Source organism: Eutrema salsugineum, unplaced genomic scaffold, assembly GCF_000478725.1.
Source record: "Eutrema salsugineum unplaced genomic scaffold, Eutsalg1_0 scaffold_1, whole genome shotgun sequence".
NCBI lineage: Eukaryota > Viridiplantae > Streptophyta > Magnoliopsida > Brassicales > Brassicaceae > Eutrema > Eutrema salsugineum.
This window is the reverse complement of record NW_006256909.1, coordinates 17,270,409-17,294,834: the sequence shown is the minus strand read 5'-3', so window position 1 is coordinate 17,294,834 and position 24,426 is coordinate 17,270,409. Positions and strand designations below refer to the sequence as shown.

Below are 24,426 nucleotides of genomic sequence, written 5' to 3'. Positions count from 1 at the left end.
AATTTTTCAGATTTTTCAATTTTTTTGGTTTTTTTTATATGCACTTAGATGAAACTACATGAATGGATGCAAGAATGTGACTCAAGACTCAAAGTGTAAAATAAGAACAGAGAAAACATGATTAGTAAAAGATGAAACTCCTCCCCCACACTTAAATAACACAGTCCCTTGTGTTATAAAAGCATAAGAAAGGAGTGAAAACAAAACAAACAAGTAAAATGCAAAAAAAAAAGAAATCTACATGCATATTTACAAGGTTTTGGAGTGTTACCTAAGAGCTGTGGAAGTCAGACCCCAATGAGTAAGAGGGGTTTGAAGTGTGACCGGATGGTGTCTCCCAAGAATGATGGCTTGCCTCATCAGAACCGTCGTCAAGATCCACCCAAGTGGTTCCATATGTGACCAGGGCTGTGCAGTTCATGGAACTCTCTCCAACTTCCTCTCTGTTCCTTGGTGAAACTGGTGCTGGAGACCCACCTTTGCAAGGGTTTTCAAGCTTCTTGATCCTTTTCTTCATCTCCTTGATGCACTTGGCCATCTTGTGGATGGTTTTGTCTTGGTATTTGCACCATTGTTGGAGAATACCAATCTTTTGTTGAGCTCTGAACCCTGAAGTGCCTGGTTCCTCCCAGTTGTAATCATCAAAGTGGTATCTGTTTCCACCAAAACGTTTTTGAGGTGGAGGCAGATCAGCATCTTGAGCACCAGCAGCACTTGTGGTAGCATCTTCAGCGGTTGCTCTCTTTCCCTTGGAGGCTTCTTCTCTGCAAGCTTGCTTGTATGTGAGGATTGGTTGATCAGTTTGGACATTGTACAGCTCTTCCTTCAGCAAGAAGAAGTGAATGATCCTCTTAACTTGGACTGTGGTGATGGAGGGATTGGGCAGGAGAGTTTGTGCTGGCTCACTGATGAGAGTCTTGAAGTTGTATATTACCTTGGTACCCACTCTTCCTTGAAGGAAACCGATCTTACACAAATGGGCTTCATTAATCAGATCAAACATTGCCTTGTTCTCCTTGAATCTGTACCCCTTGGCCTTCAAGATCTTTGTTACTACCCATCCATGGGTCAGCTTTGCATCTTGCTTTGTAGAACCCCACATGCACTTTTTGTAGAACATCAAAGACCTTGCTAATTGAGAGGCAAGGCAAAGTGGGTATTCATACCCTTCATAGGGTTCCCCATCTTCATGAGTTGGCATCAGCTGTTTCACACCAAGGAGCATCAGATCACCTTTGTGAACTCTTCCAACATCAATCTTGAAGTAGAAGCTGTGAGAGAGAATCTTGTGTACATATCTCAGAACTGGATTCCTTATCCAAGAGGACTTAGCTGTTCCAGCTGTGTACTTCCCAGAAGCAATTGATCTCCATAGAAGTTGAACTTCATCTTTTCTGAGATTGACCTGGTTGGAGAGAAGAGCATTTCTAGGTGTGGAAAACCCAAAAATATCATTCAATTCTCTAAATGACACTGAATAGTCATTCCCTTTCACAGTAAACTCCATATGTCCAAGCCCATCTCCTTGAATAGTTCTTGAATCCCTTGGGTAGTAAATGAAAGCTTCAAAGGAAGCCAAGAACTCTTGAGACTCCTCATAAGCGATCTCTCTCATCTCCAAAAGTTACTCAATACCCATGCTCCCAAGCAAAGTTTTGACATCTTCATAAATGCCAATCTTCTTCAGAAAGTCCAAATCAGGGAACCTCCCTTGCTGGATCTCTATCTGTTGAAACTTAGCCAGATAATCAAGTGTTTCTGGTTCAGTTTTCTTGAACCTCTTTGATCCCTCTTTAATGGTGCCTTGTGAACCACCAGCTGAGCTGCTTGAGTCACTTTCAGTCTGTTCACTCTCAGATACCACAGCCAACTGTTTTCCTTTCTTCTTGGAACCAGAAGCAACCACCAAAGCTTTCCCTTCATGCCTTGTCCTTTTTGGCGCTGGATCACATTTTCCTTGCTTTGTGGTATTCTTTGCTCCTTGACCTTTTTCTCTTGGCTGTGAAGACCCTGAGACCAAACCCTTGCCCTTGGATGCAGTGCCCTTCTTCTTGGCCAGAGAGTTGGTTCTTTCAGTCATCTGCCAAGAGATTCTCAAAAACAATGTTAGTACAAGAACAAGCTTCACAAAATTCTCCAAAATTTTGAAAAAATTTGTTGCAAGAATCGATTTTAAAACCACATGAACAGGTTTCTCAAGCCAAGCATCAATCCAATAAGTTCATAGCAATGCAAAAACAAGAGTGCAAAGCAAGGACTCAGCAAGAAACTAATTCATTTCTTTTAAAAAAAAAAATCGTTTTTTCTCATGAATTTCTTGCAACAATTTTCAAAACTCAAGAACAAAGAATTACCAAAAAAGTGCTCTGTTTTCCAAGACTATCTAGCACCCTATCATTTATAAAAATAATCCCAAGGTCTAAAACAACCTATCAAAATCGATTCCACACCTTGAAATTCAAAAATCACCATTGAAGAACATGGAAAAAGGTGAATTTTAACAGAATGAAATACCTTGGGATTAAGATGCAACGAGATCGAAATGCAATCAGGATGATGTTAACAACTCAAAAACGAGTTCAGATCACTTTGAATCAACAAATTTGGTGGAGAAATGAGAGAAAGAGTTGCAAACTCGGGTTTATGGTGAGGAAGAGAGAGTGTGGGACAGGGTCAAGCCTTTGGACTGGTGGTCAATAGATCTATTTTGACCAGTCAAGGCTTTGACCCGTCCTTTTCTTGTTGACCGGCCTCCTTTCTCTCCTTGTGCGACCGGGAACCGTCGGGATCAAATTGCATGACCGTCTCGGTGTAGAACCGGAAATGTTTTTGTGCTACCTAGTCACTCTCTTTCTATCCCGCACGACCAACCCGCAGTAAAGATGCTCAAGCTCGGTTCGATCTTTCCTCAATGGTGCGACCTAGTTCCATTATGCCCAGCTGGCGCGACCAAGTCGGAGTGATTTGCGAACATATGTGCGGCCTAGTCTTGCTTGTTCCCAGGTCGCATGACTGAGGTGCAGGTTTTTGGACTTAAACACTTTAGCCTTTCTTCTCCCTTGCTGCGACCTGGAACCGTTGCTTCCCAGCTAGCACGCACAACTTGGAGTAAATTGCGAACATATGTGCGGCCTAACTCTTTTGGTTCCCAGGTCGCACTCCTTTCTCGCAGGTTTTAGCACTTAAACACCATCGGCCATTCTTCTCATGCTGCGACTTGGTCTCCTTTCTCCTTGGTCGCACATCCAAGTAGGTGTAAATTACGAGTCCTGCTGCGGCCTGGGCTCTTCTTGATCCAAACCGCACACCTAGGTAGCACTGAGGCGTTCTCCAAGTTTTTCAGGCCCTAAACACTTCTCTCAGCCCTCTCACATGCTCCATTCCATTCATCACTGAGCTATGTCCTCCAAAAATCACCTAGAACCTGAGACTAACTCACAAAACCCATAAAAAAGTTCTAAAACATAAAAGAGAAGAGAAGAAATCAAAAGAACTATGTACAAGGATAAGCTTGGGGTGTCTCCCAAGAGCACTTTGTTTAAAGTCTCTAAGTTTGACTTTGGAAACCTGTTTAGCAGGCTGGAGGTGGGTCAAGAAGGGGAACTGATGTAGCTTCCTCCTTCCCTTGTGAAACTAAGTAATGCTTGATTCTTTGTCCATTTACCACAAATTCTTGACCATTCTTCCCTTCTAAGACAATAGCACCATATGGTCTCACTTCAAGAACTTTAAAAGGTCCAGACCATCTAGACTTAAGTTTTTCTGGAAACAACTTAAGTCTAGAGTTGAACAGCAACACCAAATCACTATCCTTGAACTCCCTTTTCAGAATCTTTTGGTCATGCAGAACATTGGTCTTCTCCTTATAGATCTTTGAGCTCTCAAAAGCCTCAAGCCTAATCTCCTCAAGTTCATGGAGTTGCATGACCCTTTTCTCTTGAGCTGTCTTGATATCAAAGTTCAGCAACTTCACAGCCCACAAAGCCTTGTACTCCAACTCAACAGGAAGGTGGCAGCTCTTCCCATATAGCAGATTGAAAGGTGATGTCCCAATTGGAGTTTTAAAGGCAGTCCTGTAAGCCCACAATGCATCATCTAACCTTTTACTCCAATCTTTTCTGCTTGAGCTAACAGTCCTCTCAAGAATGGCCTTGATCTGTCTATTAGATACCTCAACCTGGCCACTAGTTTGAGGATGATAAGGAGTAGCTACCTTGTGTTTCACTCCATGCTTTCTCAACAAACCCTCCAAAGTCTTGTTCACAAATGAGATCCTCCATCAGAGATAACAACCCTTGGAACACCAAATCTTGGGAATATAATGCTCTTGAAAAGCTTCACTACAACCTTGGAATCATTGGTAGGGGAAGCCATGGCCTCAACCCATTTGGACACATAGTCCATAGCAACAAGTATATACTGATTCCCATAGGATGAAATGAAGGGCCCCATGAAGTCAATCCCCCAGCAATCAAAGATCTCAACTTCTAGAATTGGGTTTTGAGGCATCTCACTCCTCTTTGATATGTTCCCATGCCTTTGACAGGCAGCACATGCTGAAACCACCAACTGAGCATCTTTGAACATTGTGGGCCACCAAAATCCACTCTGAAGAACCTTTGCCACAGTCTTGAATGCTCCCATGTGACCCCCAAAGGCTGAACCATGACACTCTTGCAACACAGGTTGCATCTCCTCCTCAGCAAGACACCTTCTATACAGCTGATCTTTGTTTAGTACATAGAGGTAAGGCTCATCCCAATGGTATCTCTGGACATCTCTGAAGAATTTCTTCCTGTTGTAAGCATCCAATTCAGGAGGTTCTACTCCACAGGCAAGATAATTCACTATGTCTGCAAACCAAGGCATCCTTCTCTCCTGAATACTCTCTACTTCTTTAAACTCCAAGTAGGAATGGAGCACCATCAGTGATTCCTCTGGTAGACTATCATTGAGAGGCACTTCAGAATCAATCCTCAGCCTGGAGAGATGGTCTGCAGCTCCATTCTCTATACCCTTTTTATCTTGTACTTCCATATCAAATTCCTGAAGTAGAAGAACCCATCTTAACAGTCTTGGTTTGGCATCTTTCTTGGTCATCAGATACCTGAGGGCTGCATGATCAGTATATACAATGACTTTTGATCCCACCAGGTAGCGTCTGAATTTATCAAAAGCAAAGACTATTGCCAGCATTTCCTTCTCAGTAGTAGCATACTTCTCTTGTGCAGAGTCAAGTGTTCTACTGGCATAGTAGATAACATGTAGCTTCTTTTCCTTCCTTTGCCCAAGAACTGCTCCAACTGCAAAATCAGATGCATCTGTCATAACCTCAAAAGGAAGGGACCAATCTGGTGCCTGGACTATTGGTGCACTGACTAATGCATCCTTGATCATCTTGAAGGCCTCTTCACATTCAGCATCAAAGATGAAATCAACTTCTTTACACAACAGCCTTGTCAAGGGCCTGGCAATTCTTGAGAAGTCTTTGATAAATCTTCTGTAAAACCCTGCATGCCTAAGGAAACTCCTTATCCCTTTAACTGAAGTGGGAGTTTGCAGATTCACCATCACTTCCACCTTTGCTCTGTCAACCTCTATGCCCTTCTCAGATATCTTGTGCCCAAGAAATATTCCTTCCTGCACCATGAAGTGGCATTTCTCCCAGTTCAACACCAAGTTATGCTGCTCACATCTCTCCAAGACCTGTGACAAATTAGAGAGACAATCCGAGAAGGAGGAGCCATAGACACTAAAATCATCCATGAACACCTCCACCTTCTCTTCAATAATGTCAGAGAAGAAATGCATCATGCAACGTTGAAATGTGGCAGGGGCATTACAGAGACCAAAAGGCATTCGCCTGTATGCAAATGTGCCATAAGGGCATGTGAATGTTGTTTTTTCTTGATCCCGAGGATCTATGGGAATTTGGAAGAACCCCGAGTACCCATCGAGAAAACAAAAGAAGGGGTGGTTTGCAAGCCTCTCTAACATCTGATCAATGAAAGGTAAAGGAAAATGATCCTTCCTAGAGGCTGCATTGAGCTTTCTATAGTCTATACACATTCTGTGTCCTGTGATAGTCCTAGTAGCTATCAGCTCATCCTTCTCGTTTTTAACCACTGTGATCCCACCCTTCTTGGGCACAACATGAACAGGAGACACCCATCTTGAGTCAGAGATTGGGTAGATTATCCCTGCCTCAAGAAGTTTTAGTATCTCCTTCTTAACCACTTCCTTAAGGTTGGGGTTAAGACGTCATTGATGCTCAATAGAGGACATAGATTGGTCCTCTAGGTGGATCCTGTGGGTGCAAATGTCAGGAGAGATCCCTCTAATATCAGCCAAAGAATACCCTATGGCTCTCCTGAACATTCTTATCTCACTAAGCAATGCACTCTCTTGATCCTCTAATAGGCTATCATTGATGATTACTGGATATGTTGAGTTTAAGCCCAAGAAGGCATACTTGAGCCCTGTTGGTAGAGGCTTGAGCTCAACAGGGGGTGCATCAGCCTCATTCCAATCCTGGTCCAAGCTGCTTTGGCTGGTGTCTGATCCTTTGATAGCAAAAACCTCAGAGCCACTTTGTTCCAGCTCCAAAAACCTTGTCTCAGGACCCAGCTCTCTAGCATTGTCCAAATACAACTTGTACCCTTCACTTGCTTCAGCTAAGAGCCCATTGTCTCCTTGTTCTTGAGTTAGAGCAGCTTGAAGAGGATCCTCAGTGTTCAGCTCCTCTAGCAACTCATCAGCCAATTGATCCATTGTCTCCACATAGAAACATTGACCTTCAATGGTGGGTTTCTTCATCATCTCATTCACATCAAACTTGAGCTTTTCAGACCCAAGTTGAAGCTCTATTATCCCACCTCTCACATCAATTATGGCTCCTGCAGTTGTTAAGAATGGCTTGCCCAAGATAAGAGGATCTACTGGTTCTTCATCCATCTCCAGCACAACAAAATCAGTTGGAACCTCAAAACCACCTATCTTGACAGGTAGATCTTCCAACATACCAACAGGCAATCTAACTGATCTATCTGCAAGGATAAGAGAAATCCTTGCTGTTTGGACGGTTTCCCGAGGTTTACACGGAATTCACGCGCTTCGGTTTTCCTATAAATGGGTGAGCTCCTTCATTCTTCCTCATTATCTTCAGACTCACTCGTTTTTACTAAAGGTAGCTATCCCTTCTCTCTTCTTTCTCTCTCTAGTTTATTTATTTTCCGGCTAGGGTTTCCGAGGTCTCCGCCGTTCCAGATCTTTTTCCGGCGGAGGCTCGCCGAGTCGTGCTGTAACTCTTGTACAAGTCGTAAATTATGTCGAACCGCTCTGAGGATTCGTTGGATTCACTTTTTCATTACGAGCCGAGCCGCGTAGATGCCGAGGCGAGAGGTATGACAGAATCCTCCGAGGCGTCTGTTTCACCGAGCCCTTCCAATCGTTCATCTGACGAGGCGTCAAATCATACAAATCCGTCAGATGTCGGCTCTCCGGGTGACGAGCCGTCGGTTTCGACGAGCCGTCCCCAGGACCCCGTTCCTGATGAGGACATTAATCGCGCCGCACTTAAAGCCGAGGAGGAGGCATTTCCCTTTGACTTTTTTGAGGCGAAGCGTGAATTGGAACGTCTCATGGCGTCCCGAGGCGCTTCCACATCTGGGCGAGGGCCACGAGTTAAGAGACAAAAACCTGACCCGCCTGGCTCTACGCTTTGCTCCCTTGAGTCGCTCGAGGCATTGAGGCATCGCTTCGGGATATCCGAGGCGGTGGAGTTCGTCGTTCCAGAGAAGAGCGACCGAGCCGACAAGCCTCCAGAGAATCACTTCACTCTATACGAGGCGTTCTTCGAGCTTTGCTTTCTCTGGTTCCCGATTCCCGGAGTGATCCTTGAATATCTCTGGAAACACGGGATCTCGATTGGGCAAATCATGCCGAGGGGATTACGGCATATGATTGACATCTTAGTTCGAAGCTTCGAATGCGGACTTGATATCGAGCTGAATCACCTGCTGAACTTGCTGGAAATCAGGAAAGCTCTGAAAGGAAACAGATTCTATATTTCCAACAAGGCAAAGCGGCGGATCATAGACGGTTTTCCCAGCAAGGATCAGTTTTGGACTGAACGCTTCTTCTACGTCTTGGTGAACGAGGCGTCGGTCGGCGAGGATTACGTTCAAAGAACCAAGACCACTTGGTAGCCGACCCGAAGCTTTGCCTCGGCTCGGAACTGTTTTTTGGTATCCTCTTCCCTTACTGAAAATTGTTTTTTTTTTGCTTTGTTTTGCAGTTCAGTGCTTTCTTCCCCTGATCCCCGACGACCTCTTTGTTGTTCGAGACTCTCTTTCGGCTCGGAAGGTCAATTGGAGGAAGAATTTCACCCTCGAGAGAGTAGAGAAAGCCCGAGCTATCCTTGCCAGAGTCCCTGTCAGTTCTTCATCTTCCAGCTCCTCACGGGATACACGAGAGAAAATGGTGATAATCGCTCTGAGAGATAGGAAGACGCGCGAAGAAGAGGCGGCCGCGAGACGAGCTGCCGAGGCAGCTCAAGCGCAGACCGAGGTGGTTCCAGCGCAAACCAAGGTCATCCCTCAACCCGACCCGCCGAGCTGGGAAGGAGACGAAATGGTCCGAGCCGCAGAAGGCAACACTGCCGAGGCGGTCGAGAGAGATGCAGCGCCCGAGGTGGAACCGGGAGAAATTATTCCCGAGGTGTCCGGGGATAATTTGGCTGTGCGGAGCAAAACTCCTTCGAACTCCGCCATTTTAGCCCTCTCGAAGTCGACGAGGCGCCCGACTTCAGTTGTTCAGAAACATGACCCGAGCCGAAAACGTTCGGCCGCTGACAAGGGGAAGGGCGTTGCTGTTCAGAAGGACGAGCCGTCCAAGAAGAGGCGGAAGCCGACGCCCGGGGACCCCGCCGCGCGCAAGTTGGTCGTTGACGACCCCGACGCCTCTGCCATCATGTTCTCGCGTTTAAATAACGCGAACACGCGTCTTCCTCCTCCGGAGAAGCTGAGGAGGCCGAGGTCGTACAGCGCGATGGCACGGCGCGGTACCAAGGTACGCTCTATTTGCTTTGCTTTATTTTCGAAAATTTTTACTAAGTGTTTAACGCGAGTTTGTTCTTTGCAGTTTGTCGCGGCCATTAACGACCTGATGGCCGAGTACGAGGCGGACCTGTCTAAGGTCGAACGTCGCTTGGACGAGGCCCGAAATGAGACCGCGGCGTCAAGGGCGAAGCTGGAAGAGGCTCAGAACGAAGCTGCGGCGGCAAAAGGGAAACTTGACGAGGCGATGTCCAGAGTGTCGAGGTTGGAAGAGGAGAAGATAGTTCTCCGCGCCGACGTTGACAAAGTTTCCGCCTCGGTGATTCGCCTGGAGGAAGCAAGGAGAGCCAAAAGCGCCGAGGTGGCGTTGCTTAAAAGGTGTCTTGAGGCCTAGGATGCTCTGTTCGAAGCCAAGGTCAAGCGTGCGAAGAAGGAGGCGAGGCGAGAGCTGACTGCTAAGTTTTAGGAGCGCCTCGCCAAAGTAGAGGAGGGTCTGGCTAAGCTCGAGAAGGCCAAGAACGACGAGAACGATCTGGCGCAAATCAAGGGTAACCTTGCGATGATTGCCGTCCTGAAGAAACCAGACGCCCCAACGCTCGATGATGAGGAGGCGCAGCTAAAGAGGTGGGAGAGCGAATACGCCGACGGCGACGCGTATGAGCGCATCGCCTCCGAGATTCGAGGCGAGCTGGTTTTCTCGCCCGTATCGCCGGACTCGGTCGACACCAGCCTTGGTAACGAGCCGCTCGAAGAGACAGTGGCCAACTTAGGCGTCGTAGATCCGAACGGATCGAACGCGGGTACGCTGGTCCTCTCGAACCTGCTTGCCGAGCGTGAAACGCGGTCTGCGGCCTGATACTCTCTGCTTTCTCCTATTTTGTCTCACGTGCTTCTGTACTTAGGATTTTTTTTCTGCTTTTTGAACTTTTTATGTAACCGGTGCCTGGACGGCTTTATCCACCTGACATTTATTTTTGCTTTATGGATATATTTTATTTTCCTTAGCCGTTTTCGGATTTACTTGTCTAACGATCCGTGAAAATGTTTACGAAAACTGTTGGCTTAGAAAAATTGTCAAGGATGAAAACTGTGTATCGAGAATGATTTTGATTGCTTCTTTAGCCGAACTTTTCGAAATTGATAGAAATACAGGCTAAGGGGGGAGTTGTGTTAAGGATCTCGTTTGGACTCTTAATCCCGAGCTGGGAGTTAGTTTTGTGGAGCGTCTTTTGGGTGATGCCGGAAAAAAAATTTTTAAGTGATAATGTCGAGGCAAATTTCCGCTGGCAATGTCGAGCCGTATTTAACGACGAGGCGTTTTCGCTGTGCATAATGCCGAGCCGTGTAAACGACGAGGCGTTTTTCGCTGTGCATGGTGCCGAGCCGGGTAAACGACGAGGCGTTTTCTCTTGCGTTGTGCCGAGCAGTGTAAACGACGAGGCGTTTTCGCTTCGCATGGTGCCGAGCCGTGAAAAACGACGAGGCGTTTTGTTTTGTTAGCCAAGGATGATTTGGTAGTCTCATTGAGTTTGACTATGGACCGGCGTTTCCGAGAGGATGAGTATGTTTGTCCGGGTTTTAAGAGTTTACTTCGGTTTTAGAGAAAGCGATGTAGTCTCGACTTATAATCTCGTGTGCAATAGTAAACCGTGGCGACCTGATACGTTTTTGGTCTGATATTTGTATAGCGCGCTTAATTTTTATCCGTAGAGGATGTAAGTTGCACCCTCGTCCTAGGAAATGTGGTAAAAGTCCGTTTAGAGAACTTTGTAGTTCTTGCCCCGTTGTGGCCAGCAACGAGACGAGGCGTTCGGAGGCTTAGTTTGCCGAACTGAGACTGAGGACCAATAAAGGTCCAAGGTAATGATATCATGCCGAAGTGGTATGATTACTCGCCGAAGTGATGAGTGAAAGAATTTAATAATCCGAGCTTGTTAAAATAAGTTGTCGATTTAGAAAGAATGAGAAACTAGCCGAAGCGATAATGAATGAACTAGAAATCCAAGGTAAACATGAAATAAGTAGATGATTCAAAACGATCTGAAAATGGGCCGAAGTGGCTATGTTCCTAAGAGCATGTACATCAGTGAACCCCTAAGAGAAGGGTTCACCAGAATATAATAATATTTGTTTTTTCTTTTAGTTTTTATTTTTTATTTAATTCGAAAATTATAATTTTTGACCAATCAGAATGCTTCATTTCGGGATGATACCGTCTCTTCAGGTTCGTCGGGATGATACTGTCTCTTCAAGATTAAGCTCTTTTGTCTCAAAAACTGTGCCATGAACCCCTCTTGATCCCCTGATGTACATGCTCTAAGATGGCAAGCTAAAATTGTAGAGTGTAAAGGAGGTATGTGTATACGTACCCACTCCCCCCCCCCTTTTTTAGGAGGGGGGACAGCTGAACCCGTCCGAGGACGGGCTGCCTACGTACCCTTTGCAGGGATCAAGCCGTCATGTAGTTCATGCTGGCCGTGTTGTAGCTTTAGTGATAATACTTCTTTAGATGCATTGCGTTCCACGACCTTGGAATCGCGTCGTCAGCTAGCGTCGCGAGTTCGTAGACTCCTGGACGAACCACTTTTGTAACCTTGTAAGGACCTTCCCAATTTGCTCCGAGCTTTCCTGCGTTCTTCTCGGCAGTGTTTTGGAAGACCTTTCGGAGGACGAGCTCCCCTTTTTTGAATCTTCGACTACGAACGTTTTTGTTGTAGTATCTCGCTGTTGCTTGTTGATAGTTCTGGATTCGGATTAAGGCTTGGTCACGCTTTTCGTTGATTAGATCGAGCTCATCTAGCATCATTAAGTGGTTCAAGCCCTCCTGTCCTGGTAGAAGTCTTCGTCGAATACCTGAGAAATCCACCTCGGAGGGGATTATGCACTCTGTTCCGTAGACCAAGGGGAATGGAGTTTCCCCGGTGGCTCGGCGCGGAGTTGTCCGATGAGACCAAAGGATTCCTTCGAGTTCGTCTGCCCACCGTCCTTTCTTGGCGTCGAGCCTCTTTTTCAGACCGTCGAGGATCGTCTTGTTGGCTGCTTCGGCTTGCCCGTTCCCTTGAGGGTATCTTGGCGTAGATTTGCTTAGACGGATTTTCCACTTATCGCAGAAAACTTCAAAGCATGTTGAAATGAACTGGGATCCATTGTCGGTGACTATCTCGTAGGGGACGCCGTGTTTGCAGATGATATTTTTCCAGACGAAGTGTTCGACTTGAACATCCTTTATGCTTGCGTAGGAATCGGCTTCGACCCACTTGGAGAAGTAATCCGTGAGGACGAGCAGAAAAGGCTTCTGCTTCGAGCGATGTAGAGGTCCGACGATGTCCATCGACCATCTCATGAACGGATAAGGTGACGAAATTGATGAGAGCAACTCGGTAGGTTGATGAATTGTTGGAGCGTGCCGCTGACACTTCTCGCACTTTGCCATAAATTTGTCGCAGTCCTTGACCATTGTGGGCCAGAAGTATCCGTGCCGTTTTATCTTGATAGCGAGCGACCTTCCGCTGGAATGGTTCCCGCACGCGCCGCTGTGCACCTCGTGCATGATCTTTCATGCCTCCGATCCTTCGACGCATGTCATGAGAGGCCCTGAAAATCTCCATTTAAACACCTCGCCATCGACGAGGACATACCGCGCGGCCTGAGCTTTTAGTTTGCGGGCTTCCCATTTGTCGGTTGGAACCTCTCCAACGGCAATATACACTCGGATAGCTCCGAGCCATTCTTTGTCGCAGCCGTATTCCGGCTCGGCTGGTGAGGTGTCTTCGTCCATAGGAATGGCTTCGTCGTCCTCCGGTTCTTGTTCAGGAGGATTTATCAGCCGAACTCCTTCCACCTCTTCGATGCTAGGACGTTCGATGAATTTGACTGGGATCGTCCGTCGGAGGTCTGGGTCCGAGGTCGAAGCGAGTGCTGCCAAGGCGTCGGCCGAGGTGTTTTCTCCTCGGGGGATTCGCGTGAGTTCGAACTCGTCGAACTTTTGCACCAACTCTCGGACCACCTTGAGATAAGCTCCCATTCGTCCATCCTTCGCCTCATTTTATCCGTTGAACTGGCATGCTACAAGCTGTGAATCACAAAAAGTCCTTATCTTTCGAACCTCGATTCCCTGCGCTAGTCGTACGCCGGCGATCAGTGCTTCGTATTCTGCTTCATTGTTCGAGGCGTGGAAGTTCAGACGAAAATACTGCTCCAATATTTCTCCAGTAGGAAAGGTGAGACGGATTCCTATCCCCGAGCCGTGTTTAGACGACGAGCCATCGACGTGCAGCGTCCATACTTCGTCTAGAGTCGGCTCGTTTGCGGCTTCGGCTGGAAGTTCAATGAGAAAATCTGCGAGCACCTGTGACTTTGCGGACGACCTGTTCCGATACTCGGTGTCGTACTCGCTTAGCTCTATGGCCCACTTGGCGAGCCGACCGGATTGGCTCGGGCTATGTAGGATCGAGCGCAGCAGAAGTGTAGCGAGCACAACAATCGAATGTGATTGAAAGTACGGTCGCAGTTTGCGGGCCGAGACTACGATGGCTAGGGCGACCTTCTCGATCTGGGGGTAGCGGGTCTCGGCGTCGGTCAGTGTCTGGCTGATGTAGAAAATGGGTTTTTGCTCGGATCGTTCTTCTCTGATAAGCACTCCGCTTACAGCTGTAGCAGATACTGCGATGTAGAGGAAGAGCGACTCTCCATCAACTGGTTTTGCTAAGATCGGTGGACTCACCAGATAATTCTTCAATTGAAAGCTGATTCGCATCGCTCGTCCCACTCAAATTTCTTGTTTCCTCAGAGGGTGTCGTAGAAGGGCAGGCACTTGTCTGTGGAGCGGGAAATAAACCTGTTGAGCGCGGCGACTCTTCCTGTGAGCCTTTGCACTTCGCGCTTTGTCCTTGGAGAGGGCATCTCAATCAATGCCTTGATCTGCTTGGGGTTTGCTTCTATGCTTCGGTGAGTTACCAGATAGCCGAGGTGACAGCGAATCTGCACTTCGGCGGGTTTAATTTCATGATGTGCTTGTTCAGTTGCTCGAAGCATTTCCGTAGATGCGCGGTGTGGTCTTCCTCCTTGAGTGATTTGACTAAAATGTCGTCGATGTATACTTCCATGGTTTTTCCGAGCTGAGCTGCAGACATTTTGTTGACGAGCCGTTGATACGTTGCTCCTGCGTTCTTGAGCCCGAACGGCATGACTTTGTAGCAGTATATTCCGCAATCAGTTATGAATGCCATTTTTTCCCGATCATCAGGGTGCATCAGAATCTGATTGTAGCCAGAGAACGCGTCCATAAATGTTAACAGTCTATTTCCTGCAGTAGCTTCGACGAGCCGGTCGATGTGTGGCAAAGGAAAGCTGTCTTTTGGGCACGCCTTGTTGAGGTCAGTGAAATCCACACAGACCCGCCACTTGCCGTTCTTCTTTTTCCCGACCACCGAATTTGCGAGCCAGTCCGGATATTTGGCCTCGGCGATTGATCCTACTTTGAGTAACCTCTCGACTTCGTCGTTCACTGCTTCTTCGGGGCCGAGCTTTCTTCTTTTCTGCTTGACTGGTTTAAAGGTCGGATCCACATTCAGCTCGTGACAGGTTACGTCGATGCTTATTCCTGGCATATCTTCCGCTGTCCAGGCAAAGGTGTTGATGTTCTCTTTGAGGAGGGAAAGGAGTTCGCTTCTCAGAGGCTCTTCCAGTTTGGTTCCTGTTTCGACGCATCGCTCCGGGTGCGCCTCGTCTATGCACACCAAGTCCACCGCGTCACATACCGGCTCGGCGCGTGTTTCGCGGCTCTCCGCGTACTGTAATTGCTATAAGAGTTTCGAGAGCTTGTTCGCGGGCTCTCGGTCTGTCTTCATCTTTTTGCGGTCTATGTCTGCTCGTGCATCGGTGACGGGATTCCTCAGCTTGTGCTCGGCTAGGCAGCACATTCGTGACTCCTTCTGATTCCCCCAGATCGTTTTGACACCTGCTGGAGTTGGGAATTTGAGGCAGAGATGATAGGTGGAGGGTACCGCCCTCATCCCGTTGATCCACGGAGTTCCCATGATCACATTGTAGATTGTTGGGTGATCAGTGACGCAGAATTCGACGATCTTAGTGACTCCGCCAGCTACCACAGGAAGCCTGATCGTTCCCATAGTCATCGTCGTTTCTCCTGAAAATCCGGTTAGAGGTTTGGGGATTGCTTCCACCTCAGAGAGGTCGATTCCCATTCTTCTGAGTGTTTCTCTGAAGATGACGTTCAATGAGCTTCCAGTATCGATGAGCACCCTTGCTACGTCATGATCCCTGATCGTTAACTCAATCACCAACGGATCGTTGTGAGGTCGATCGATTCTTGCCGTTTCCTCCTCGGCGAAAGAAATCACTGTGTTTGGGATGTCGGTTGGTTCTGTCCAATTTTCCTTTGCTTCGGCTCGGCGCTGATAGGCTTTGATGGAGGACACGGTATCTTGGTAGTATTGAGATCCACCCATGATCATATTGATCCTTTGCCTGGGCTCGGGTAGCTCTTCGGGTTCACCTCTCCTGTCGCGCTTGGAGTTATTGCCTCGTCGGGGAGGATTCGCGGGTTCCGCCGCGCCGCTCGGCTCGGCTCTTCCTTGTGGTTCATTAGGGACGAGGTCTTTGAGGTTGACCGCGTTTTGGAGCTCTCCCGCTGCCATCTTAGCCGCGAGTTTCGCTCCTAGGGTTCGGCATTATGCCGTTGAGTGCCCGTAGGTCTGGTGATACTCACAGAAAGCCTTCTCGTCGCAGTTGGCGGATTTTCTCACCCAAGTGTTGTTGTGCGGCTCTCCTCTTCCGCGTCCGGTGCCTACCTGATAGTTATGGACATCTACTTCCCGTTCGGTCAATTTAGCGGCGTTCTTTGTGAAGGCCCGTCCCATTGCTATCCGAAACGCTGTGATGTGTGCTTTCGGGTCGGTTGTTCCTTCGTAGAACGGGATTCTTACTTTCCCGGGCTCGGGAATCCTTGCTTCCGTGATTCTTGCCGTGAATGGAGTTCTCTGAGTTTCTTCAAGCATTCGGTCGATTTCGGGCGCGGCGCTTGTTGCGTTGTGCACTTGGGACTTCATGGCGCGTATTTCAGCTACTGTCCGAGCCATTGAGGCTCGCAGCTCTTTGAGTTCGAGAGTTTGTGCGTGAGTCATTCCCTTTGATTGGGGGGGGGGGGGGGGGTCGCTCTCGCTCCTCTCTTCTCGGCTCGTCTTCGCGGTCTGCCTGCTCGATCCACTAGAGGTTTTCTTCCTCCTCGGTTGGGTTGTCGCCGCGAGTCGGATCGGAGACTTCGTCAGTTCGAACGCCGTTTAGTGCCGAGGCGAGCTCTTCTTGACTTATTCGCCGAGCCAAGCCGGTTTGTTGCGGATTTGTGGTTCCGTCGTTCTGCTGGGCGTCCACGTCGATCGCATCATTTTCTTCTTCGCCGGCTCGTCGCCTTGAGTTTCGGCGGAGAGGGGGCGGCTCGGTCATGTTGACTCGGGTCGTCGCGGAAGTCTGTTTGTCGAGGAGACGAGACATTGGAGGAGCCGAGGGGTTTCTTGCGTCGCTCTTGAGGCTTCTGCAGGTGTTGAGAAATTGAAGAGTCTTCGGATTCCATCCATCGGGTCGGGAATTCTGGCTCTCCAATTTTGCTGTTGTCGCTCGGCCGTCATCGCGTCAAGCCTCTCCGTAATCGCCTCATTCCTTTTGTCCTGCTCGTCGATTTTCTTCATCAGCGCAGCCATCATGTTTTGCATCTCCTCTTGGGTTTCGGTCGTCGCCGTCGTTGTGCCTGATGCTGGAGCATCCTTCTCCGCACCATTATTGTTGTTGTTGTTGTTGTTGTCATCGCCGAGAGTGTTGCTCGCCATGTTCTTCGGATCTTAAAGTCTTGTCGATTTAGAGTAAGAAAGTTTTGATTCCCCCCAGACGGTGCCTGATTGTGTGAACCAAAACTCGCACAACCAGAAATTTGTTTAAGGAAAACTAAGGGATCGGAAACTTTTAGGGTTTATCGTCAAGAACAGTAAGATCGAAAAGAAGTTTTTCTTGCTGTAAAAGTGTTTAGCTCTTATTGCTTAGGGTTGCAAAAGTTACAGAATGAATTGTATACATCATCTATTTATACTAATTCTCCGAACCGCCTAGCCGAGAATCTCGGGAGAGATTTTCGGAATATTTCCTTATCGCCTCGTGCGGCTCACCGCCTTTGTACTTCGCCTAGGGTTTCTATGAACTTCGTCTCTCAAGGCTTTGGTTCGGCCCATCTGAACTTCTCCACGGCTCGGCCCATCTAAACTTCTCCACGGCTCGGCCCACTTGCCATTTGAGTCGAGACGTGATTTGGTTCACCTCACCGAGGCGCGACTCGGCCCAAGCGTGTTGAAGTGCGACTCGGCCCATTTCTTACGATACAGCTCGACCCATCTATCTTTCTTCACGGCTCTCCCCACTGGTCTATCTTCACGGCTCTCCCACTCGTCTTGGTGAGCACGGCTCTCCCACTCGTCTTGGTGAGCACGGCTCTCCCACTTGTCTTGGTGAGCACGGCTCAGCTACTGTGTCTTGGTGAGCACGGCTCGGCTACTTTGTCTTTCTTCCATACTTAGTCAAATTGTGTGAGCCAAAACTCGCACAACCAGAAATTTGTTTAAGGAAAATTAAGGAATCGGAAACTTCTAGGGTTTATCGTCAAGAACAGTAAGATCGAAAAGAAGTTTTTCTTGCTGTAAAAGTGTTTAGCTCTTATTGCTTAGGGTTGCAAAAGTTACATAATGTATTGTATACATCATCTATTTATACTAATTCTCCGAACCGCCTAGCCGAGAATATCGGGAGAGATTTTCGGAATATTTCCTTATCGCCTCGTGCGGCTCACCGCCTTTGTACTTCGCCTAGGGTTTCTATGGACTTCGTCTCTCAAGGCTTTGGTTCGGCCCATCTGAACTTCTCCACGGCTCGGCCCATCTAAACTTCTCCACGGCTCGGCCCACTTGCCATTTGAGTCGAGACGTGATTTGGTTCACCTCACCGAGGCGCGGCTCGGCCCAAGTGTGTCGAAGTGCGGCTCGGCCCATTTCTTTCTTCACGGCTCTCCCCACTGGTCTATCTTCACGGCTTTCCCACTTGGTGACTGCGGCTCTCCCACTTGTTTTGGTGAGCACGACTCTCCCACTCGTCTTGGTGAGCACGGCTCTCCCACTTGTCTTGGTGAGCACGGCTCGGCTACTTTGTCTTGGTGAGCACGGCTCGGCTACTTTTTCTTTCTTCCATACTTAGTCATTTTGAGATGGTTTTATCTGCTTGGGGTGAAAACCGACCCCAACAGTTAGCCCCCCAGCTCGTCAGTTTCGGAGGCGAGAGTGACGAGGTCCATTACTCCTGACCGTAAGATAAACCATCGAGTCAAGCTGTTATGACGTAAGCCTAGATGAGGTGTTTTGGGAATGAAGACGCCGAGGCGTTCCCAAGGAGTGCCGAGGGTGCCAAGGTGTTTCGAGAGTAACGCAAGCTTCCCGAGGACAAACTGAGTTCTGCGTGTTGTTGAAGACGCCGAGGCGTTCCCAAGGAGTGCCTAGGGTGCCGAGGTGTTTCGAGAGGGTACCGAAGATGCCGAGGCAAGTTAAGAGCGAGGCGATTTCGTTTAGTAATGATGAGCCGTGACAAGGCGATTTGAGAAGGTTATGCCGAGCCGAATAAATGGCGAGGCGTTTCAAGAGAGAGTCAATGCTGAGCCGTTTCGTTAACGACGAGGCGTTTCAAGAGAGAATTAATGCCGAGCCGTTTTGTTAACGACGAGGCGTTTCAAGAGAGAGTCAATGCCGAGCCGTTTCGTTATCGACGAGGCGTTTCAAGAGAGAATTAATGCTGAGCCGTTTCGTTAACGACGAGGCATTTCAAGAGAAAGTCAATGCCGAGCCGTTTCGTTAACGACGAGGCGTTTACTTTGGTAAGATACCGGCTGAAAACTTGGGTATCCCAACTGTTGGTCTTCCGAGAGAAACTTCCTGATCTATTGGCGGGTGTGACCGACGCAGTTCGCTCTAGCCATTTCACCGCGGATTCCACGCGCTGTTTGGACGGTTTCCCGAGGTTTACACGGAATTCACGCGCTTCGGTTTTCCTATAAATGAGTGAGCTCCTTCATTCTTCCTCATTATCTTCAGACTCACTCGTTTTTACTAAAGGTAGCTCTCCCTTCTCTCTTCTTTCTCTCTCTAGTTTATTTATTTTCCGGCTAGGGTTTCTGAGGTCTCCGCCGTTCCAGTTCTTTTTCCGGCGGAGGCTCGCCGAGTCGTGCTGTAACTCTTGTACAAGTCGTAAATTATGTCGAACCGCTCCGACGATTCGTTGGATTCACTTTTTTATTACGAGCCGAGCTGCGTAGATGCCGAGGCGAGAGGTACGACAGAATCCTCCGAGGCGTCTGTTTCACCGAGCCCTTCCAATCATTCATCTGACTAGGCGTCAAATCATGCAAATCCGTCAGATGTCGGCTCTCCGGGTGACGAGCCGTCGGTTTCGACAAGCCGTCCCCAGGACCCCGTTCCTGATGAGGACATTAATCGCACCGCACTTAAAGCCGAGGAGGAGGCATTTCCCGTTGACCTTTTCGAGGCGAAGCGTGAATTTGAACGTCTCATGGCGTCCCGAGGCGCTTCCACATCTGGGCGAGGGCCACGAGTTAAGAGACAAAAACCTGACCCGCCTGGCTCTACGCTTTGCTCCCTTGAGTTGCTCAAGGAGTTGAGGCATCGCTTCGGGATATCCGAGGCGGTTGTTCGTCGTTCCAGAGAAGAGCGACCGAGCCGACAAGCCTCCAGAGAATCACTTCTCTCTATACGAGGCGTTCTTCGAGCTTTGCTTTCTCTGGTTCCCGATTCCCGGAGTGATCCTTGAATATCTCTGGAAACACGGGATCTCGATTGGGCAGATTATGCCGAGGGGATTACGGCATATGTTTGGCATTTTAGTTCGAAGCTTCGAATGCGGACTTGATATCGAGCTGAATCACCTGCTGAACTTGCTGGAAATCAGGAAAGCTCTGAAAAAAAACAGATTCTATATTTCCAACAAGGCGAAGCGACGGATCATAGGCGGTTTTCCCAGCAAGGATCAGTTTTGGACTGAACGCTTCTTCTACATCTTGGTGAACAAGGCGTCGGTCGGCGAGGATTACGTTCAAAGAACCAAGACCACTTGGGGACCACTTGGTAGCCGACCCGAAGCTTTGCCTCGGCTCGGAACTGTTTTTTGGTATCCTCTTCCCTTACTGAAAATTGTTTTTTTTTTTTGCTTTGTTTTGCAGTTCGGTGCTTTTTCCCCCGATCCCCGACGACCTCTTTGTTGTTCGAGACTCTCTTTCGGCTCGGAAGGTCAATTGGAGGAATAATTTCACCCTCGAGAGAGTAGAGAAATCCCGAGCTATCCTTGCCGGAGTCCTGTCAGTTCTTCATCTTCTAGCTCCTCAAGGGATACACGAGAGAAAATGGTGATAATCGCTCTGAGAGATAGGAAGAGGTGCGAAGAAGAGGCGACCGCGAGACGAGCTGCCGAGGCGGCTCAAGCGCAGACCAAGGCGGTTCCAGCGCAAAACGAGGCCATCCCTCAACCCGACCCGCCAAGCCGAGAACGAGACGAAATGGTCCGAGCCGCAGAAGGCAACACTGCCGAGGCGGTCAAGAGAGATGCAGCGCCCAAGGTGGAACCGAGTGAAATTATTCCCGAGGTGTCCGGGGATGATTCGGCGGTGCGGAGCAGAACTCCTTCGAGCTCCGCCATTTTAGCCCTCCTGAAGTCGACGAGGACCCCGACTTCAGTTGTTCAGAAACATGACCCGAGACGAAAACGTTCGGCCGCTGACAAGGGGAAGGGTGTTGCTGTTCAGAAGGACGAGCCGTCCAAGAAGAGGCGGAAGCTGACGCCCAGGGACCCCGCCGCGCGCAAGTTGGTCGTTGACGACCCCGACGCCTCTGCCGTCATGTTTTCGCGTGTAAATAACGCGAACACGCGTCTTCCTCCTCCGGAGAAGCTGAGGAGGCCGAGGTCGTACAGCGCAATGGCACAGCGCGGTACCAAGGTACGCTCTATTTGTTTTCCATTATTTTCGCAAATTTTTACTAAGTGTTTAACGCGAGTTTGTTCTTTGCAGTTTGTCGGGGCCATTAACGACCTGATGGCCGAGTACGAGGCGGACCTGTCTAAGGTCGAACGTCGCTTGGACGAGGCCCGAAATGAGACCGCGGCGTCAAGGGTCAAGCTGGAAGAGGCTCAGAACGAAGCTGCGGCGGCAAAGGGGAAACTTGACGAGGCGATGTCCAGAGTGTCGAGGTTGGAAGAGGAGAAGATAGTTCTTCACGCCGACGTTGACAAAGTTTCCGCCTCGGTGATTCGCCTGGAGGAAGCAAGGAGAGCCAAAAGCGCCGAGGTGGCGTTGCTTAAAAGGCGTCTTGAGGCCAAGGATGCTCTGTTCGAAGCCAAGGTCAAACGTGCGAAAAAGGAGGCGAGGCGAGAGCTGACTGCTAAGTTTCAGGAGCGCCTCGCCAAAGTAGAGGAGGGTCTGGCTAAGCTCGAGAAGGCCAAGAACGACGAGAACGATCTGGGGCAAATCAAGGGCAACCTTGCGATGATTGCCGTCCTGAAGAAACCAGACGCCCCAACGCTCGATGATGAGGAGGCGCAGCTAAAGAGCTGGGAGAGCGAATACACCGACGACGACGCGTATGAGCGCATCGCCTCCGAGATTCGAGGCGAGCTGGTTTTCTCGCCCGTATCGCCGGACTCGGTCGACACCAGCCTTGGTAACGAGCCGCTCGAAGAGACAGCGGCCAACTTAGGCGTCGTAGATCCGAACAGATCGAACGCGGGTACGCCGGTCCTCTCAAACCTCCTTGCCGAGCGTGAAACACGGTTCGCGGCCTGATACTCTCTGCTTTCTCCTATTTTGTCTCACGTGCTTCTGTACTTAGGATTTTTTTCTGCTTTTCGAACTTTTTATGTAACCGGTGCCTGGACGGCTTTATCCAACTGACATTTATTTTTGCTTTATGGATATATTTTATTTTCCTTAGCCGTTTTCGGATTTACTTGTCTAACGATCCGTGAAAATGTTTACGAAAACTGTTGGCCTAGAAAAATTGTCAAGGATGAAAAATGTGTGTCGAGAATGATTTTGATTGCTTCCGTAGCCGAACTTTTCGAAATTGATAGAAATACGGGCTAAGGGGTGAGTTGTGTTAAGGATCTCGTTTGGACTCTTAATCCCGAGCTGGGAGTTAGTTTTGTGGAGCGTCTTTTGGGTGATGCCGGAAAAAAAATTTTTAAGTGATAATGTCGAGGCAAATTTCCGCTGGCAATGGCGAGCCGTATTTAACGACGAGGCGTTTTCGCTGTGCATAATGCCGAGCCGTGTAAACGACGAGGCGTTTTTTGCTGTGCATGGTGCCGAGCCATGTACACGACGAGGCTTCTCTTTGCGTGGTGCCGAGCCGTGTAAACGACGAGGCGTTTTTGCTTTGCATGGTGCCGAGCCGTGAAACGACGAGGCGTTTTGTTTTGTTAGCCAAGGACGATTTGGTAGTCTCATTTAGTTTGACTATGGACTGGCGTTTCCGAGAGGATGAGTATGTTTGTCCGGGTTTTAAAGTTTACTTCGGTTTTAGAGAAAGCGATGTAGTCTCGACTTATAATCTCGTGTGAGATAGTAAACCGTGGCGACCTGATACGTTTTTGGTCTGATATTTGTATAGCGCGCTTAATTTTTATCCGTAGAGGATGTAACTTGCACCCTCGTCCTAGGAAAGGTGGTAAAAGTCCGTTTAGAGAACTTTGTATTTGTTGGCCCGTTGTGGCCAGCAACGAGACGAGGCGTTCGGAGGCTTAGTTTGCCGAACTGAGACTGAGGACCAATAAAGGTCCGAGGTAATGATATCATGCCGAAGTGGTATGATTACTCGCCAAAGTGATGAGTGAAAGAATTTAAAAATCCGAGCTTGTTAAAATAAGTTGTCGATTTAAAAAGAATGAGAAACTAGCCGAAGCGATAATGAATGAACTAGAAATCCGAGGTAAACATGAAATAAGTAGATGATTCAAAACGAGCTGAAAATGGGCCGAAGTGGCTATGTTCCTAAGATGGTAAGCTAAAATTGTAGATTTTAAAGGAGGTATGTGTATACGTACCCACTCCCCCCCCCCCCTTTTTAGGAGGGGGACAGCTGAACCCGTCCGAGGACGGGCTGCCTACGTACCCTTTGCAGGGATCAAGCCGTCCCGTAGTTCATGCTGGCCGTGCTGTAGCTTTAGTGATAATACTTCTTTAGATGCATTGCGTTCCACGACCTTGGAATTGCGTCGTCCGCTAGCGTCGTGAGTTCGTAGACTCCTGGACGAACTTTTGGACGGCTTTCCTGCGTTCTTCTCGGCAGTGTTTTGGAAGACCTTTCGGAGGACGAGCTCCCCTTCTTTGAATCTTCGACTACGAACATTTTTGTTGTAGTACCTCGCCGTTGCTTGTTGATAGTTCTGGATTCGGATTAAGGCTTGGTCGCGCTTTTCGTTGATTAGATCGAGCTCATCTAGCATTATTAAGTGGTTCAAGCCCTCCTGTCCTGGTAGAAATCTTTGTCGAATACCTGGGAAATCCACCTTGGAGGGGATTACGCACTCTGTTCCGTAGACCAAGGCGAATGGAGTTTCCCCGGTGGCTCGGCGCGGAGTTGTCCGATGAGACCAAAGGACTCCTTCGAGTTCGTCTGCCCACCGTCCTTTCTTGGCATCGAGCCTCTTTTTCAGACCGTCGAGGATCGTCTTGTTGGCTGCTTCGGCTTGCCTGTTCCCTTAAGGGTATCTTGGCGTAGATTTGCTTAGACGAATTTTCCACTTCTCGCAGAAAACTTCAAAGCGTGTTGAAATGAACTGGGATCCGTTGTTGGTGACTATCTCGTAGGGGACCCCGTGTTTGCAGATGATATTTTTCCAGACGAAGTGTTCGACTTGAACATCCTTTATGCTTGCGTAGGAATCGGCTTCGACCCACTTGGAGAAGTAATCCGTGAGGACGAGCAGAAAACGCTTCTGCTTCGAGCGATGTAGAGGTCCGACGATGTCCATCGACCATCTCATGAACGGATAAGGTGACGAAATTGACGAGAGCAACTCGGTAGGTTGATGAATAGTTGGAGCGTGCCGCTGACACTTCTCGCACTTTGCCGTAAATTTCTCGCAGTCCTTGACCATCGTGGGCCAGAAGTAGCCGTGCCGTTTTATCTTGATAGCGAGCGACCTTCCGCTGGAATGGTTCCCGCACGCGCCGCTGTACACCTCGTGCATGATCTTTCTTGCCTCCGATCCTTCGACGAATGTCATGAGAGGCCCTGAAAATCTCCATTTAAACACC

At 48.7% G+C, this 24,426-nt stretch overlaps 1 protein-coding gene across 1 annotated transcript; it reads left to right on the top strand.

The window, feature by feature from the left end:
• The first annotated feature begins 7,325 nt into the window (after positions 1 to 7,325).
• LOC112082096 (uncharacterized protein At3g60930, chloroplastic-like) lies at positions 7,326 to 9,912 on the top strand. Its single transcript, XM_024149192.1, has 4 exons — positions 7,326 to 8,100; positions 8,297 to 9,069; positions 9,142 to 9,417; positions 9,523 to 9,912. Exons 1-4 carry the CDS (start codon positions 7,326 to 7,328, stop codon positions 9,910 to 9,912), a joined length of 2,214 nt encoding a protein of 737 aa, XP_024004960.1.
• The last annotated feature ends 14,514 nt before the right edge of the window (positions 9,913 to 24,426 follow it).

What these genes read in the sequence shown, in the direction of transcription:
- LOC112082096 (XM_024149192.1), top strand. Translation starts at nt 7,326, where the DNA reads ATGTCGAACCGCTCTGAGGATTCGTTGGATTCACTTTTTCATTACGAG. An exon ending in TGGCACGGCGCGGTACCAAG is followed by an intron (nt 9,070 to 9,141) that starts GTACGCTCTATT and finishes TGTTCTTTGCAG; the next exon opens with TTTGTCGCGGCCATTAACGA. An exon ending in GGAGAGCCAAAAGCGCCGAG is followed by an intron (nt 9,418 to 9,522) that starts GTGGCGTTGCTT and finishes GCTAAGTTTTAG; the next exon opens with GAGCGCCTCGCCAAAGTAGA.